Source organism: Phacochoerus africanus, chromosome 4 (genome assembly GCF_016906955.1).
Source record: "Phacochoerus africanus isolate WHEZ1 chromosome 4, ROS_Pafr_v1, whole genome shotgun sequence".
In the NCBI taxonomy this organism is placed as follows: domain Eukaryota; kingdom Metazoa; phylum Chordata; class Mammalia; order Artiodactyla; family Suidae; genus Phacochoerus; species Phacochoerus africanus.
In genome coordinates, this window is record NC_062547.1 from 73,978,177 (window position 1) to 73,993,550 (window position 15,374).

Sequence of the window (15,374 nt, forward strand, 5' to 3'; positions counted from 1 at the left end):
AGCAGTGACATGAGGGTCATCGGAGTCAGGAGGACGGTCACAGCTCTGGGGGGTGGGGAGGGAGGCTGTGGAGGAAGGGGCCCAGGATGGGAATGAGGAGGTTACTTTCCCAACATCACACATCTTGGAGAGTCACACAGGGCGGACTGGGCAGTCGTTCCATAAACTGCATGCAAATGTCGATCTTTGGGGGCAAGTACATATTTGGCACGCTTTTCTGCACCATGTTACATCTCACAATAAAAACTTTTATGAAAAAGTGAACGCAACGTGACACAATGTGACCGGCACAAGCCCTCAGATGCCCCCCAAGGCTCCTGGCCCCTGGGGCTCACACACCTGCTCTGGTCATTCCAGCATCCCTCTTGGGGCTGTGATGAGATTGCTCTGCTGTAAATAAAGGCCCCAAATCAACAGATCCTAAAATAGGGAGGTTACCCTGGGTGGGCCAGACCTAATCAGGTGGGCCCTGGAAAGGTGCTGGGCCCTCTCTAAGTCAGAGGGGCCAAATGTGAGGGGATCTCAGCACTGCATGGACCTTCCTCGGGGCTCCGGGTACTGGCCCAGCCTGCTGACTCCACCTCTGAGACCTTGAACCGGGGCTCCGGGTATTGGCCCGCCTGGGTATTGTGCACCTATCACCATGAGCCACCCGCCTGCGGGAATCACTGTGCAGCAGCAGAAAACTAAGACTGCCCAGCTGGAGGGAAGGAAGAAAGATCAGAAATATCTGACAGAAGGATGCCAGATTGTCCACATCTGTCCAATTTGGGTTCTGAGCATGAGGCTCTGTTAATTATTCTGTCTCCTTTCCCCATATTTGAAGTATTGAGAGAGAGGAGGAGGAAAAAAAAAAAAAAAAGAAAAAGAATACACTCCAAATAGGACAGAATAGAAGGGGGCAGGCGTGACTTTACAGTGGAGACATCTGACCAGCATGACCTCAGCAGCCAGGGGGCCCAAGGTCAACACCAGCAGTGACGAGCCAGGCTGACAGCAGGCACCCCGATACGATGGATGAGACGTCCCCTCCCGTGTGGTCCTCCTCCCAGCACCCAGCGCTCCACTCTGACCGGGAGAAAACAGCAAATTCCCACTGGGGGAAATTCTCCAAAACCTCTGACCACCGTCCTCCTCCAACTGGCCAAGGGCCTCAGGAACAAGGAAAGTCAGAGGAACGGTCACAGCCCGGAGGAGCCTGAGGAGATGTGACAGCTGAATGGCCCGTGGGTCCTGGACGGGGGCCTGGGACAGAAGAGGACACGGAGGGAAAGTAAGGCGAACTGCATGAAGGCAGACTCCAGTTGACGGGAGTATAGCCACATTGGTTCATTCACTGCAACACATGTTCTAGCCTCGCGTAAAATCCTAAGGAGGCTGGGTGTGGGGTGCATGGGAACTCTCTGTACTGTCTTCTCAGTTTTTTCTGTAAATCTAAAACAGCTCTGAAAAATAAACTCTGAAAAAGAGAGAGAGCGGATGCCACTGAAACAGTGGATAAACAGACAAGCCTGTGACAAACATGGAAGGAAGCCGGAAAGGGCTGCGGTGGACTGTCAGCACTGGGCCCCCTCCGTCACCCTGCCCTCCTGCCCCTGCTCAGCGAGAAGCTGTTTCCCAAAACTCCCTTGGCCACAGGGACACCCAGCTGTCCCGGCTCCAGTTCAGCTCATCCAGGGCATCACCGGAGCCCCCCACTCAGCTTTGCTGGCTCTGGAGGAGAGCATATGGCGAGACTCTTCCTCAGCAGAAGGCTGACCTTCCTCTGCTAGCGTGATGTTAAAACCACTTTGCATTCCCTGAACAAACACCAACTGTGTCTGTCCCCACCAGCGCCATGAGATTCAAGGAGCCAGCCAGCTCCTGCCGTCAAGTAGCAGCCCCTGGGCGAATGCAGGGTTTCCGAGGTCCCCAAGCCACCCTGAGGCGCACATGGCATGGACTGTCACGTGATGCAAGCGTCCAGCTTTGCTGGAGCAGCACCAGGCCCCTAAGAGTTTGGCATGGGTGAGACCGGCCAGAAGCAGTCTGGGCTGATCTGGGATTCAAACTGCACTGTGTGAAGTTGCCTGTTGTGCCCACCATGGTCATGAACGACGCAATCCTATCCTCACGGTGTGGTGACACTTGGGGCCTCCATGTGAGACTCAAAAGTCTCTCCGGCATCAGGAGTTAATTTTCGAAGGCCAAAGCCAGCTTTCGGCTTCAGATTTATGACACAATCCTGACAAGCAGTCACTGGGGAATGACAGAGCAGTCCCGAGAGAGCGGGCTGAGGGCTCTACAAGGAGGACGGGGAGGGGACCCAGGCCAGGGGTGACAGGGCTGTCCTTCCCATCAGTGCCCAGTGCTCAGGCCCTCCTGGCCACTCGGCCAGGTTCTAGGGGGCTCTGTGGCTGAGTCAGCTCCCGGTCGCCTTGTGGAACGCCAGTGTCCTGTCTCTTGGGCACAATCCCCAGGGTGCGGGGTGGGCCCTGGAGGCCAGACTCACAAACTGCCCATGCGGAGAGAGACGCTTCCTTTCCGTACACATGCACTGCCACATACACAACACAAGAGCGCATGTGTGTGCATGACACCCACGCACACTCCAGGGTGACCAAGCACCATGACCCACCTGGGCCGGAGAAGTTTCCAGGATGCAGGACTTTCAGGAAAGCTGCACTGGTCACCCCAATACCAAGGTCACCTGGCACCCTGAAGGATGCACTAATGGGCACGCAACCAACAAGGGGTGGGCGCACAAGAGTAGAGGCTGCCCTGGCCACAGACGGTGTCAAAAGAGAAGACAGAGAGGCGCTCCCTGCTGCCCACGACCCCACGACGAGCCTAGCGACGGGCCACAGAGCTAGGACCAGAACCAACAGCCCAGGAAGAGGGGCCTCAGCTGGTCTTGCTCACCAGCCTCGACCTCACTTGGGAAAACAACCATCTTCTCATAGGAGGAGGGTCCTTCTGCAGAGATGGGGCCACCGCCCATGGCAAAACCCCCAGCAACCAGCCTCAGGCAGGGCGGTGTGGGTGGGCTGTGGGCCGAGGGTGGCCTCCGCCTGGAGCTGCAGGGTCCGCCCTCTGAGCAAGCAGATTCCAGCCAGCGGGGAACAGACGCCAGGGCCTTAGACAGTGGGACCCTGCCACCTTAATCGTTATCTTTGAATAAGCAGGAGTCCCGACGCCTCTCTGCTGGCTGGTAATCTGCTCTCAGGGGGAGCCTTCTGCACGAAAACACTCTCTTGGTTGCTGTATTTCTGGTCCTCTTAGCTCAGGTCCTGGGGCTGAGTAAGGAGGAGCCTTGGCTGGTTTCCCCAGCGTGTTTCTATCCGGTGGGTCTCTTCCACCTACCCCCTGGTGCTGAGGCTGCAAGGAGCTGCTGTGCTGAGCCGCCACAGCTCTGTCCCCAGAGCCCGGTGGGGCCAGGCTGGCGAGTGAGGGGAGGCGGAAATGCATCATCTCACTCTGGGTCTTGTACCGGTGACAGGGCGCGGTACCGGGAAGCTGAGTTATTAAAGCCAATCTGTGAAGCTGTCAGACTGCCACTAATCTCCATTTCAGATGACCGCCAAGCCAGCCCTCCCAGCCACCAAGGGGCAAGGCGGCCAGGAGGGGCCCCCCTGCACTGCAGGAGGAGGGGGCCCCTGGTCCCCACAGCGCTCTCCGCTCTCCACCACAGGCCTCAGGCTGCTGCCTGGGGGTCGCTTTGCTTGGCTCCATCAACCACCAGAATTTCCAATTCTGCTGCTGGCAACGAAGCAGAGGCCCTCATGGCCAGTCTGCAACTGCAGTCCAGCAGTGCCACCTGCAGCCAGACCTGGGGAGCCTTTGTGGGGGAGTAGGGAGGCACTTGTCCCCAAGGCTCACTGGGAGGAACTGATCAGTGCCCGCAGGGGCAGTGGGCTGATGCTGCCTAGGGGGTTGCAGGGAGGTCCTGAGGTACTGGAAAGGGGCCCAGCAGCCCCCTCCCCCCAAAGAGCCTTGCCCTGCCTCCCTGGGCAACAGACCCATGAATCCAGAGCCAAGGGCATCCAGCCTCTCCGCTAAGCTGCAACCAGAAAGCAGGTAACATGGGAGCCAGCCAGCATCTGCACCCTGGCTCGCCTCCCTCCCTGTGCCCCACAGCAGGGAGCACACACACTCCAATGCACATGGCTGCTTGCACACGCACACACATGCACACTCACATCCGCACAGGCACACCTCTAGAGCACCAAGGGCAGGCAGAGACGACTGCCTGCTGTGTGTCAAGTTTCCCAGCAGCAAAAGAAAGGCTGCGCAATCCGCTCCTATGAAACTCCCCTGAGCAGAGATGCCAAAGAAAAACTGTAGGTGCCACGGAATCAAAAGGAGAAATTCTCTACACGCCCCAGAGCCGCGTTGCTCGGGCTTCTTAAAGGTCAGGGAAGGAGCAAAGCTTTGGAGTCTCTGGGGCTCCCTGCCTCTCCCACCCGCATCCCCTCCCCCGCCCATCGCACCCCAGGACCCCTGAACAAAATCCCAGGGACCCTCTCCCCCTGCCCCTGATTCAAGGAGCCTGATGCCAGGCAAATAGAGGGGGGAGGGCGGGAGGAGCTGAGGAAGCTGGAAATAAACCAACTGCAGAGTCTAGGGTCTGCCTGAAGGTTAAGGTTCAGGCCCGGACCATCCCATAGGGAACACTGTCCCTCTAGCAGCTCGTCCTCCACCCACCCCCACTGGGCACACAGTAGGTGCTGCCTGTGGATACGGGGCCCTACTGTCTGGGCAACAGTATGAAACAACAGCCGCGGGTGTGTCACAGGCTCATCTAAAGTTCCTCTTTAGATGCTGCCAGCAGGGACCCACAGAAGCCCTACCAGAGGCAGATGTCCAGGGAGGCTGACAGTCGGACCACCCCTGGGACGGCTGACCCAGCACCACCTCTGGGTTCCAGGAGGGCCTTGCTGGGGAAGAATGGAACAGGGGGGGAAAGGTGTCCGGCCAAGCCCCGGCTGCCCGGTAAGTCCCTGCAGGAGGCCCTGAGCCAGGCAGAGGCTCAGGCAGAACCACTCAGCTTGCTTCCTGGTGCCCACAACCTCCTGGCCTCACTGACTGACTGTCTGGGCCACGGGAAGCCCGGGTTGATTCAAAAGCCCCATCTCAAAAGGGATTTTTGAAGCACTCAAACGCTTCAGATATTCTTAGCCTCGCTGCCTGAGAGCGCCGCATAATGCCGGGCTTTTGGAGCAAATTCCATGCTTTTATCGACACCAGGCTGTTCACGTCACTTTGACACACAAATCACATTACCCAAGTAGCAGCAGACCCGGAAAGCCTCCATGAGACGCCGTAAACCTGAGTAAGTCGACACTTTAAAAAAAACTGTCACGGAAATACTCCGAAGTGGTTGCAATTAAGCTGCTGCAGACGCAAGAGGAACAGTGTAATTAGGGAAACAGACGTGGGAGCATGATCGCTGGAGGAGAGCACCCCCCCCCCAACCCCCGGCCCAGGGGAAGGGCAGGAAGCAGGGGCCTCACCCTCCCTGCCCAGGAACAAAAGGACACCACCCCTGCCGCCACCCTCCTCCCCATGTGTTGGCCCAAGAGGGAATGCAGCCTGAAGGGCCAGCTCCATCTGATGTGACCTCTGCGCCAGGGCTCCCAGAAACTACGGGGTTGCTGTGCTCCCAGCATCCAGGTCTCCTGACTGTCTCTGAGCTCCCCTCAGTGCCAAGCCCCTGCTGGGGGGACCAAGGACCCTGCCCTCGTGGGGTCCAAGGTCTGGTGGGGATGATGGCTGAGCTGGGTGGGCCAAGGGGAGAGGGTGGGCGGCCCAGAGCCCCTGAAGCTGAATCCTGCATGGTGCCCGGAAGAGCCCCTTTCCACCAGCCACACTCGGTCAGCCTGAGGGGACCCCTACATGCTATCCCACCCTTTCAGGACCAGAAACCAAGATTTGGATTGAGGGGCCTTTCCGGAATGTTCTTCCTCTAAGGAAGCTTGGGCTGCTTCCTCCAGCACCTGAGGAATCAGGCTGTGGGGAAGGTGGAGGTGGGTGGATAGTGGGGGCTGCCCCAAGCAATCCAGGGTACAGCGCAGGGACAGGGGTGTTTGGGGCTGTCCTGGGGGGAGCTGGTGACAGGAGATGAGTGAACAGAGCCAAGCATCAGCCCTGCCCTGTCACCCAGGGCCTACAGCTCCTCAAGTTCCCAGTGTCCCTTCTCAGGGACCTTCCACAAACCCAGTCCCACTGTCTTCCAACCACTCTAGGCCCCAGACGCCCACTCCTCCTTGCACAGCACCTTCCCTGCCCTGACTACCCCCCCACCCACCCACCCAGTCCCCAGAACACACTTAGCCCCGAGTCGCCTCAGGCCTCCCACACCTGAAAGCTTCCTTGGCCAGCACGGGCTGGGATCCAGCAATGACTGCTTGCTTTCCTTTACTTTTTTCTTTCTTTTCAAAGGAAGAGGTGAGTTTTCTCCCCTCAGAACCTCTCTAGCTGGAAGACCCTGACCAAACCTAGGGCTAAGCATTCCCACCGCCCACCCACCCGGCAGAGGCTCCCTCTCCTTCTGCTGCTGTTCCCAGGGGACGGCCAATGCCACTGCCAGGTGAGGAGTCCATAAAAGGATGAAAGAACCTGGGAAATTTCCACCGCCTCGTAGGGTGCCACAGCCCGGTGGGAAGGGTGGGAGCGCCACCTAGTGGCCCTTGGGGGAGCTGCGCCAGGACGGGACTGGGACAGGGCCAGTTCCTGCGGCCAGAGGGTAGCTGTCCCTCCCAGCACAGCCTTCACCCTGAGACACTGCCCAGGCCAGGGAGTTGGGCCACCTGTACACACTCAGTCACGCACATGCACAACACACACGTGAGCACCTGATACACACTAAAAACAAACATACACAACACACACACACACCCATGTGTATACACCGTATACACTCACACTTACATATATACATTCACATATACCGACATCTATTTGTATATACACACAAAAGCAAGTGCACACTCACGTACTCAGATATACACTTATAGACACAGTATATACATGTATATATACATGTGAATACACATGTATATTCACACACGCACCCTCACACACACACACTCACTCTCTCTCTCTCACACACACACAGCCCCAGCCTGTGGATCTACCTGTATGGGAAGCCAGAAGGCCACTCATCCACACTCAGCCCACCAGACCCATGGGAAAGACGCCGCCGGTGGGGAGATGGTGGGCAGAGCCCCCCAGGGAAGGAGCCAACCCCCTCACCCTGCAGGTGCGGGCCTGGGGCCAAACATGACCCTTTCCCGGCCAGGCCTGACCAGGGCCCTCCATGCAGTCCCAGCCCACCCTTGTGTCCCCGTGGAGAGAGGAGGGGACGGGGTAGCTGCGCTACCCCTGGACAGCGCTGGGCTGGCACCCTGACCAGGAAACACTCACTTGGGTGCTCTGGACCACACATCAGATGTGAGATTCAGTCCTTTGTTCAGCCACCATCACCAACCTCCTCAGTCTCTCTAAAGTGTTCCCAAAGGCAAATCCCTCCTAGCCTAGAGGTTCTGCTGATCAAGGGCTTATGAAAAGCCATGAAGTAGAGAAGCGGATTGAAATCAGGAAGCCCATGAAATTGCACCAGGATCCCAACAAACACACAAAAGAGCACAACTCAAAGGTCAGAGGGCCCATGGCCAGCAGGATAATGGCCTCAAGAACCACAACCTAGCCCGGGACCGGCGGACATGGCACCTCACGTGCCAGGGGAGCGTCTGCAGGAGGGATTAAGTTATGGTCCCTAAGATGAGGAGGATCCCGGATAACGGGGGGCCCAGAATCATCATAAGGGTCCTTATAAGAGACTCAAGACGCCGCACTGCTGGCTATGAGGATGGAGCGAGGGATGTGGCACCTCCGGAAGCTGGAAAAGAAGAAACTGATTCTGCCCCGGAGCCTCCAGAAGGACCAGCCCTGCACACACCTGGGTTTAGCCTCGTGAGACCAGGCGAGACTTCTGACTCCAGAATTGGCAGAGAGCAAGCGTGACCTGTGGTCCTTTGTTAGAGCAGCCACGGGAAACCCACATAAAGCCCACCATGCTGGTCCCCAACTCGTCTCCAGCCTCCCCTGCCGTCCGAGTGGGAACTGCTGCCAGACAGTGGGCCGGGGCCTTCCTCTGCCCACGCCAGAGGTGAGGCGAGGGTAGTCACACAGCCAACAGGGAGGCCCAGCTGCTGAGCCCTCCGCTCAGTGGGCCTGCTCCCACCCCCAGGCAAAGGACCCCCAGACCGGCAGGCACAGGCTCAGCCAATGGGGGCTCAGCTCTCTGCTGGGATGACAAAGTATGGGCGCCTTGGACAGGGTGCCCCCCGTACAAAGGAGAGGGCTCACTGGCTGAGCCCCACCCTGCCTTCCCTTCCGCCCGCAACCCTCTGAGCTGTGGCGATTATTGTGACAACAGAACTTTCTAAGGGCTGGGGAGAGATGCAAAGTCCCCAGCAGAAGGCTCTGCTGGAAACCACAGTGAACAAAGACGGCCTCCTGTCGCCCTGCCGGCAGAAGCTGCCGGCCAGGGGAGTGCTCAGCTCAGAGATTCCAGAACACCAGATCCAACCCAGCCTGCGGGGCCCCTGGCTCAGAAGAGTGCCCTTCGGGGCTGCCTGCCCACCCTGCCCTGCAAACAGCAGGAGAACCCCCACAGTGGGGGAGGGAGGGAGCTGCTAACCCCTCCCCCAACCTGCAGGCCAGCAAGGAGGAGAGGGGAGGCCCATGCACAAGGCCACCCACTCCCCAGGCCCTCGGCCCCATGAGCCCCCAGCACAACAGCCTCGGTTCCAGGAGGCGCTACCATGAGATATCCCGGACACAAAGCACAAGCTCCACTGTCAGGGGGTGGCGGGTGGGGCGTGCATTCCCTCATCTAGCTGGGGCGGGGCCAGCAGGTGGAGCAGCCAGAGTCCCCCCACCTCTGCCTGCCCCTCCAGAGCCACAGCCCGAGCCACATCCCCTGGAGCCACACCCCCTGGGAGCCACACAAAAGGGATTCCCTGCCCAGCAGGGCAGCCTCTCCTGATGCCTTGAGGGTGACGGAGCCCCTCCTCCTCCCTCAGAAGTGGCTGGCGGAGCTGGCCCTCACCATGACTTGGGCTCCCCGAAGTGCAGGTAGTTGATGCTGTACAGGTCCATGTCCTCCGTGTGCCAGGCGAAGGTGGTCTTCCACATGCCAAAGTACAGGTAGGGGGTGTTGACGCCCTCGATGATCGTGCCGCACTCGCGCTCCACCATGTCCAGGATGGTCCGCAGGTTCCCGATGTTCCACTGGGCCACGTCCTGCAGGGCGGCAAGCACACGGTCAGGCCACTGGCTGGCCCAGGCTCCCGGCCTCCCCCTGCCCCCTACCCCCAGCAGTGAGGCACTTGTGTCATTCCCTCCAAGCCCCGGGCTGCACTGCGACCCTGGCAGAGGGCCCGAGAGTCAGAGGTTGCCCCTGAACCAGCCCACTTCAGAGCCTCACCCACCCCAGGGGTCCCAAACCCGCAGACCCCAGCCCTGTGCCCTGTGCTGGGTGGTTGGTCAGGCGTGGCTTTCCCCGGATCCCACGCTGAGCTACTTCACACGGAGGTGAAGGCCACGGTTGATTGTGAATAATTAACATGCCCTGAGGTCAATGACTGGGAAGGAGGAAGGTCGAGCAAGCTAGCTGGGCTCCAGGGATGGTGCCAGACAGCCCTCCCGCACTTTCCCACGGGGCAGTCAGAGACGGCACTCAGGACCAGGCAGGCACACTCCTCTCTTGCTAGCACAACAAGCAAACAAACTCTGTCTTGTCATGAGAGCTCCTAAAACACGCATTCATCAACTTCCAGTCCCCAAAACACCCCCGGGGCTGTTGAGGTACTGAGTGCACACTGCGTTCCCTCACGTCCCATATCCACCCCGTGGGTCCACGTTCCAGGCCCCTGACTCGGCAGGGCCGGCAGTCAGTCCATGCAAGGTGAGCCATGGCCAACCCCAGGACATGGGGGAGGTCAGCGATCAGACCCTCGCTGCAAGCCAGAGAAGCCCGGGGTCACCTCGAGGAAAAGCTGCCCAGTCATCACCAGCATCCAGTCACCTCCCCAAAGGCCCATCTATCAGCTCCACTGTCTCGACTGAGCAGGATGATAATGCATCCTGTGACTGGGCTGAGTCATTCTCTGCTCTGGGCCTCAGGTTCCCCATCTGCCCAAGGAGATTGTTGCACTAAGTCGGGCACGGCAGACACGTGGAACCAAAGCCCCAAGGTCTCTTCCAGAAACTACGGCAGACTCGCTCACTGAGCTTCTTCTCCTTGGCCCCACTGAGCCTGAACTTGGCCGAGGAGCCCTCCTCAGGGCCATCAACACAACCAACTGTGGGCAGCACACAAAAGCAAACCTAGAAGTTCCCAGTGGATGAGGCTCCAAACTTTTTTTTTTTTGAACAGACATTTCTCCAAAGAAGACATAGAGGCTCCTTTTTTTTTTTTTTTTTTTTTTTTGCTTTTTAGGGCCACACCTGCAGCATATGGAAATTCCCAGGCCAGGGGTCAAATTGAAGCTGTTGCACACCACAGCAACAGCAACGCAGAATCGGAACCAGGTCTGTGATCTACACCACAGTTCACAGCAATGCTGGATCCCTGACCCATTGATCGAGGCCAGGGATCAAACCTGCATCCTCACAGATACTAGTCAGATTCGTTTCTGCTGTGCCACAATGGGAACTCTCTCCAATTGTTGAATTTGTATTCAAAAACGATAATTTTAGGTCCTCAAGGGAATGGGAAGATAAGCCACAGACTTGGAGAAAATATTTGTCAAAGACATATCTGACAAAGGATTGTTATCCAAAATACATAAAGAACTCTTAAAACTTAACAATGAGAAAACAAACAATACCTTAAAAACTGGACCCAAGACCTGAACAGACATCTCACCAAGGAAGATACACAGAGATGGTGAATCAGCACATGAAAAGATGCTCCAGGAGTTCCAGTCGTGGTGCAGCGGAAATGAATCCGACTAGTAACCATGAGGTTGTGGGTTCGATCCCTGGCCGTGCTCAGTAGGTTAAAGATTTAGCATTGCCTTGAGTTGTGGTGTAGGTCACAGATGTGGCTTGGATCTGGCATTGCTGTGGCTGTGGCTATAGCTGGCAACTGTAGCTCCAATTTGACCCCTAGCCTGGGAAAAAGAAAGAAAATGGAAAAAAAAGAAAGCAAGAAGAAAAAAAAAAAAGATGCTCCACATCCTACGTCATCAGGGAAATACATATCAAATCCAAAATGACTCGAAAAGACACATGTACTCCAATGTTCACCGCAGCACTACGTGCAAGAGCCGAGACATGGAAACAACCTAAATGTCCATCGACAGAGGAGTGGATAAAGAAGATGTGGTACATATATGCACGATGGAGTATTACTCAGCCATTAAAAGGAACGAAATAATGGCATTCTTAGTAACATGGATGGACCTAGAAATTATCACGCTAAGTGAAGTTTTAGCATTCTTAGCAACATGGATGGACCTAGAAATTATCATGCTAAGTGAAGTCAATCAGACAATGAGACACCAACCTCACATCCTATCACTGACATGTGGAATCTGAAAAAAGGACACAGTGAACTTCTTTGCAGAACAGATACTGACTCACAGACTTTGAGAAACGTACAGTTTCCAAAGGAGACAGTTTGCAGGGTGGGGGGATGCGCTGGGGTGTGGGATGGAAATCCTATAAAACTGGATTGTGATGATCACTGTACAAATATAAATGTAATAAATTCACTGAGTAATAAAAAAATCCAAAAATTATAAACTTCTTAGGAGAAAACATGGGGACAAGTCTTCACAACCTTCAAATTGGCAAAGGATTCTTTTTTTTTTTGCCTTTTCTAGGGCCGCTCCCGCGGCATATGGAGGTTCCCAGGCTAGGGGTCTAATCGGAGCTGTAGCCACTAGCCTACGCCAGAGCCACAGCAACGCGGGATCCGAGCCGCGTCTGCAACCTACACCACAGCTCACAGCAACGCCAGATCGTTAACCCACTGAGCAAGGGCAGGGACCGAACCCGCAACCTCATGGTTCCTAGTCGGATTCGTTAACCACTGCGCCACGACGGGAACTGCCGGCAAAGGATTCTTAAATAAGACACCCAGAGCACAAGCAATAAGACAAAAAGAACAGATAAACTGGACTTCATCAAGTTAAAAACTTCTGTGCTTCCAATACAGAGAATAAATCTATGGTTGCCAAGGCGGAGGGAAGGATTGGGAGTTTAGAATTAGCAGAGGCGAACTATTATACATAGGATGGCTAAAAAAGATCCTACTTCCTTGTATAGCACAGGAACTATATTCAATATCCTGGGATAAACCATAACGGAAAAGAGCATAAGGAAGAATGTACATAGAGAGTTCCCTGGTGGCTCACTGGGTTAAGGATCTGGCATTGTCGCTGCTGTGGCTCAGATTTGATCCCTGGCCCTGGAACTTCCACATGCCTCGAGTGTGGCCAAAAAGAAAAAATATATAGTGCGCATATACATACACACACACACATATGTATAACTAAGTCACTTAACTGTATAGCTGATATTAATACATTATAAATCAACTCTACCACAATAGAAGTTTTTTTTTTCATTCTCTGTTTCAAAGAACACAATCAAGAAAGTGAAAAGACAACGCACAGAACGGAAGAAAATATTTCCAAATCATTTCTCCAGTGAGGAACTTGTATCCTGAATGTATGAAGAACACTTAAGACACAATAATAAAAAGACAAATAATTCAAACTGGGTGACATATCTGAACTGCCCTTCCTCCAAAGCAGGTAGACAAGGGGTCAACAAGCACACGAAAAGAGGCTCAAGATCATTATCACCGGGAAATGCAAATCAAAGCTACAGTGAAACACCGTTTCACACTCACCAGGACGGGTAAAGTCAAAAAGACAGGCTAACACGTGTGGACAAGGAGGTGGAGCAATCCGAACCCTCGTGCACTGCTGGTGGGAATGCAAAACAGTGCAGCTGCTTTAGGAAAAACAGTCCGGCAGCTCCTCAAAATAGTTAAACAAGGAGTTACCATGTGCCCTGCAATCCCACTCCTGGGTATGCGCTCCAGAGAAATGAAAACCACACAGGTCCGCACACCGACTTGTACGTGAATATTCATCACTACATTATTCCTGGCAGCCAAAAGTGGAAAACAACCCAAGTGTCCATCAACTTGGGACTAGATAAAGAAAATGTGGTCCCTCCACACACGGGAGCATCCCTCGGCCTGAAAAGGAGAGAAGCACTGACACTCGCTACCATGTGGATGGACCTTGAGACCATGATGCTCAGTGAGAGAAGCAGACACAGGACCCACAGGGATGGGAAACGTCCAGAACAGGCACATCCACAGAGAGAGGGAGTGGGCTCATGATTGCCAAGGCCAGAGAAGGGGACAAGGGTGACTGCTAATGGGGACAGGGCTTCTTTCTGGGGTGATAAGAATGTTCTAGGGAGGGAGTTCCTGTCATAGCTCAGCGGAAACAAATCCAACTAGCAGCCATGAGGATGCGGGTTCGATCCCTGGCCTCACTCAGTGGGTCAGGGATCCGGCACTGCCATGAGCTGTGGTATATAGGTTGCAGATGTAGCTCAGATCCCATGTTGCTGTGGCCATGGCCAGCAGCTATAGCTCTGATTCAACCCCTAGCCTGGGAACCTCCATATGCTGCGGGTGCGGCCCTAAAAAAGAAGAAGAAGAAGAAAAAAAAAAGGTTCCAGAGGGTTCCTACTGTGGCTCAGTGGATTAAGGATCCAGCTCGTCTATGCAGAGGTGTAGGTTTGATTCCTAGCCCGGCACAATACATTAAAGGATTCGGCACTGCTGCAGCTGCAGCTTGGATTCAATCTCTGGCCCAATAACTTCCATGTGCTGCAGGTGCGGCCATTAAAAAAGAAGAAATAAAAAAGGATGTTCAACAACTGACTATTGGCTGCACAAATCTGAATACACCAAAACCCACTGAACTGTATGCTTTAAATGGGCAACATGTATGACATGTAAATTACATCTCAATAATCCTTTAAAAAAGAAAAGAGTAAGTCAGATAATCAGCAAACACTATGCAACTAGCACCAACTTTCCAAAACGCTACGTGGAAAATAATGGATCACTGGACAATCAGGCATCTGAGTTCACACCCATCCTATACCCAAGCACATGAACTTCAGTTCTTCCATCCTGTCAGCCTGTGGGGGTCAAATTTCCCATCCTAGAAGTCACGATTCAGAAACCAGGCAGCAGAGTAGCAAGCTGGGATCAGGCTGGTGAGAGCGACTAACACTGCCTGCTGGGGACCCAGGCCCACGCTGCAGTTGAGTCAAGAGGGCAGCCAGCCGGGGTCACAGGGGTCACCTGCCACCTGCCAGTCGGCTGGGGTTCTAAGGCCAGCTCAGGACTGGACGCAGAGAGTGGAGGGGACCAGGCTCCCAGCCACAGAGCTTCAATGCCCCCACTTGCTGTTGGGGGAGAATCACTCAATGGTTAAAGAACAGAGGCGCCTTCCTGCCCAGGGGCACCCCAGACCCTGCCTGCAGAGTCCCAGGGAAAAGCGCCCTCCTTGTGTTTGGAGACCACATGTGGCCATGGGCATATTCACTGCTGTCCTGTCCGAGCAGCTTCCTGAAGGAGCAGAAGGCACAGATGAAACCTGATCCCAGGCCACCAGAGAGGGCCGCTCTGGGCCTCATAGGGGCCTGATGTGGGAAATGAAGAGCTTAGAGGCTTGGTCTCTTCCTCCTGGGCCCAGAGACCCCTGAAGAAGGCAGAGAAACAAGGGGAAGCAATGGATGGGCACAGGACCTGCAGCCACCACCCAGGTGGATGGGCTTCAAAAGGCCCCAGGAAGCGTTGGGGGACACAGCCCAGCCAGCCCCCCACCCCACCCCCACCAACTGGCCATAGGAACTTCTGCACTGGCCCAAGGGCAAGCTAACTTCCGGTGCCAAAATCCACTTGTGTAGGGAGTTTCTTGGTGGCCCAGTGCTTAAGGATCCACACTGTCATTGCTGTGGCGCGGATTCAATCCCAAGGCATGGTCTCTCCCTCCCCCCCCAAAAAAAACTACACCATGTAACCTCAAAACTTGCCATGAACAAGGTGACCGCTCCCAGCATTCAGAGGTGCGAGGCAGGTGATGGGCAAGGGGCACCAGCGGGGGTGCAAGGAGGTGGCAGTGGTTAAAGGCCTAGGCTGCAGTGTGTGCGACAGGACCCCTGGGCTGGCATCCTCCAAGCAGGTGCAGCCCTGCTCCCAGGGGCTGCATGCTCACCCGGACGAGGCCTGGCCTTGCAGGTCATCTGACCCTTTGGGAACAAGGCCAAGTGGACGACGAGCT

The 15,374-nt window shown here is 55.3% G+C and overlaps 1 protein-coding gene across 7 annotated transcripts in view; it reads right to left on the reverse strand.

Moving 5' to 3' along the window:
• KDM4B (lysine demethylase 4B) overlaps window positions 1-15,374 on the reverse strand; it is a 142,118-nt gene that overhangs the window by 72,910 nt on the left and 53,834 nt on the right. For all 7 annotated transcript variants that reach the window (XM_047777411.1, XM_047777418.1, XM_047777415.1 and 4 more), the window contains exon 7: window positions 9,095-9,288. In XM_047777411.1, coding sequence (XP_047633367.1) covers window positions 9,095-9,288 — 194 coding nt within the window. The remainder of the gene's footprint in view (window positions 1-9,094; window positions 9,289-15,374) is intronic.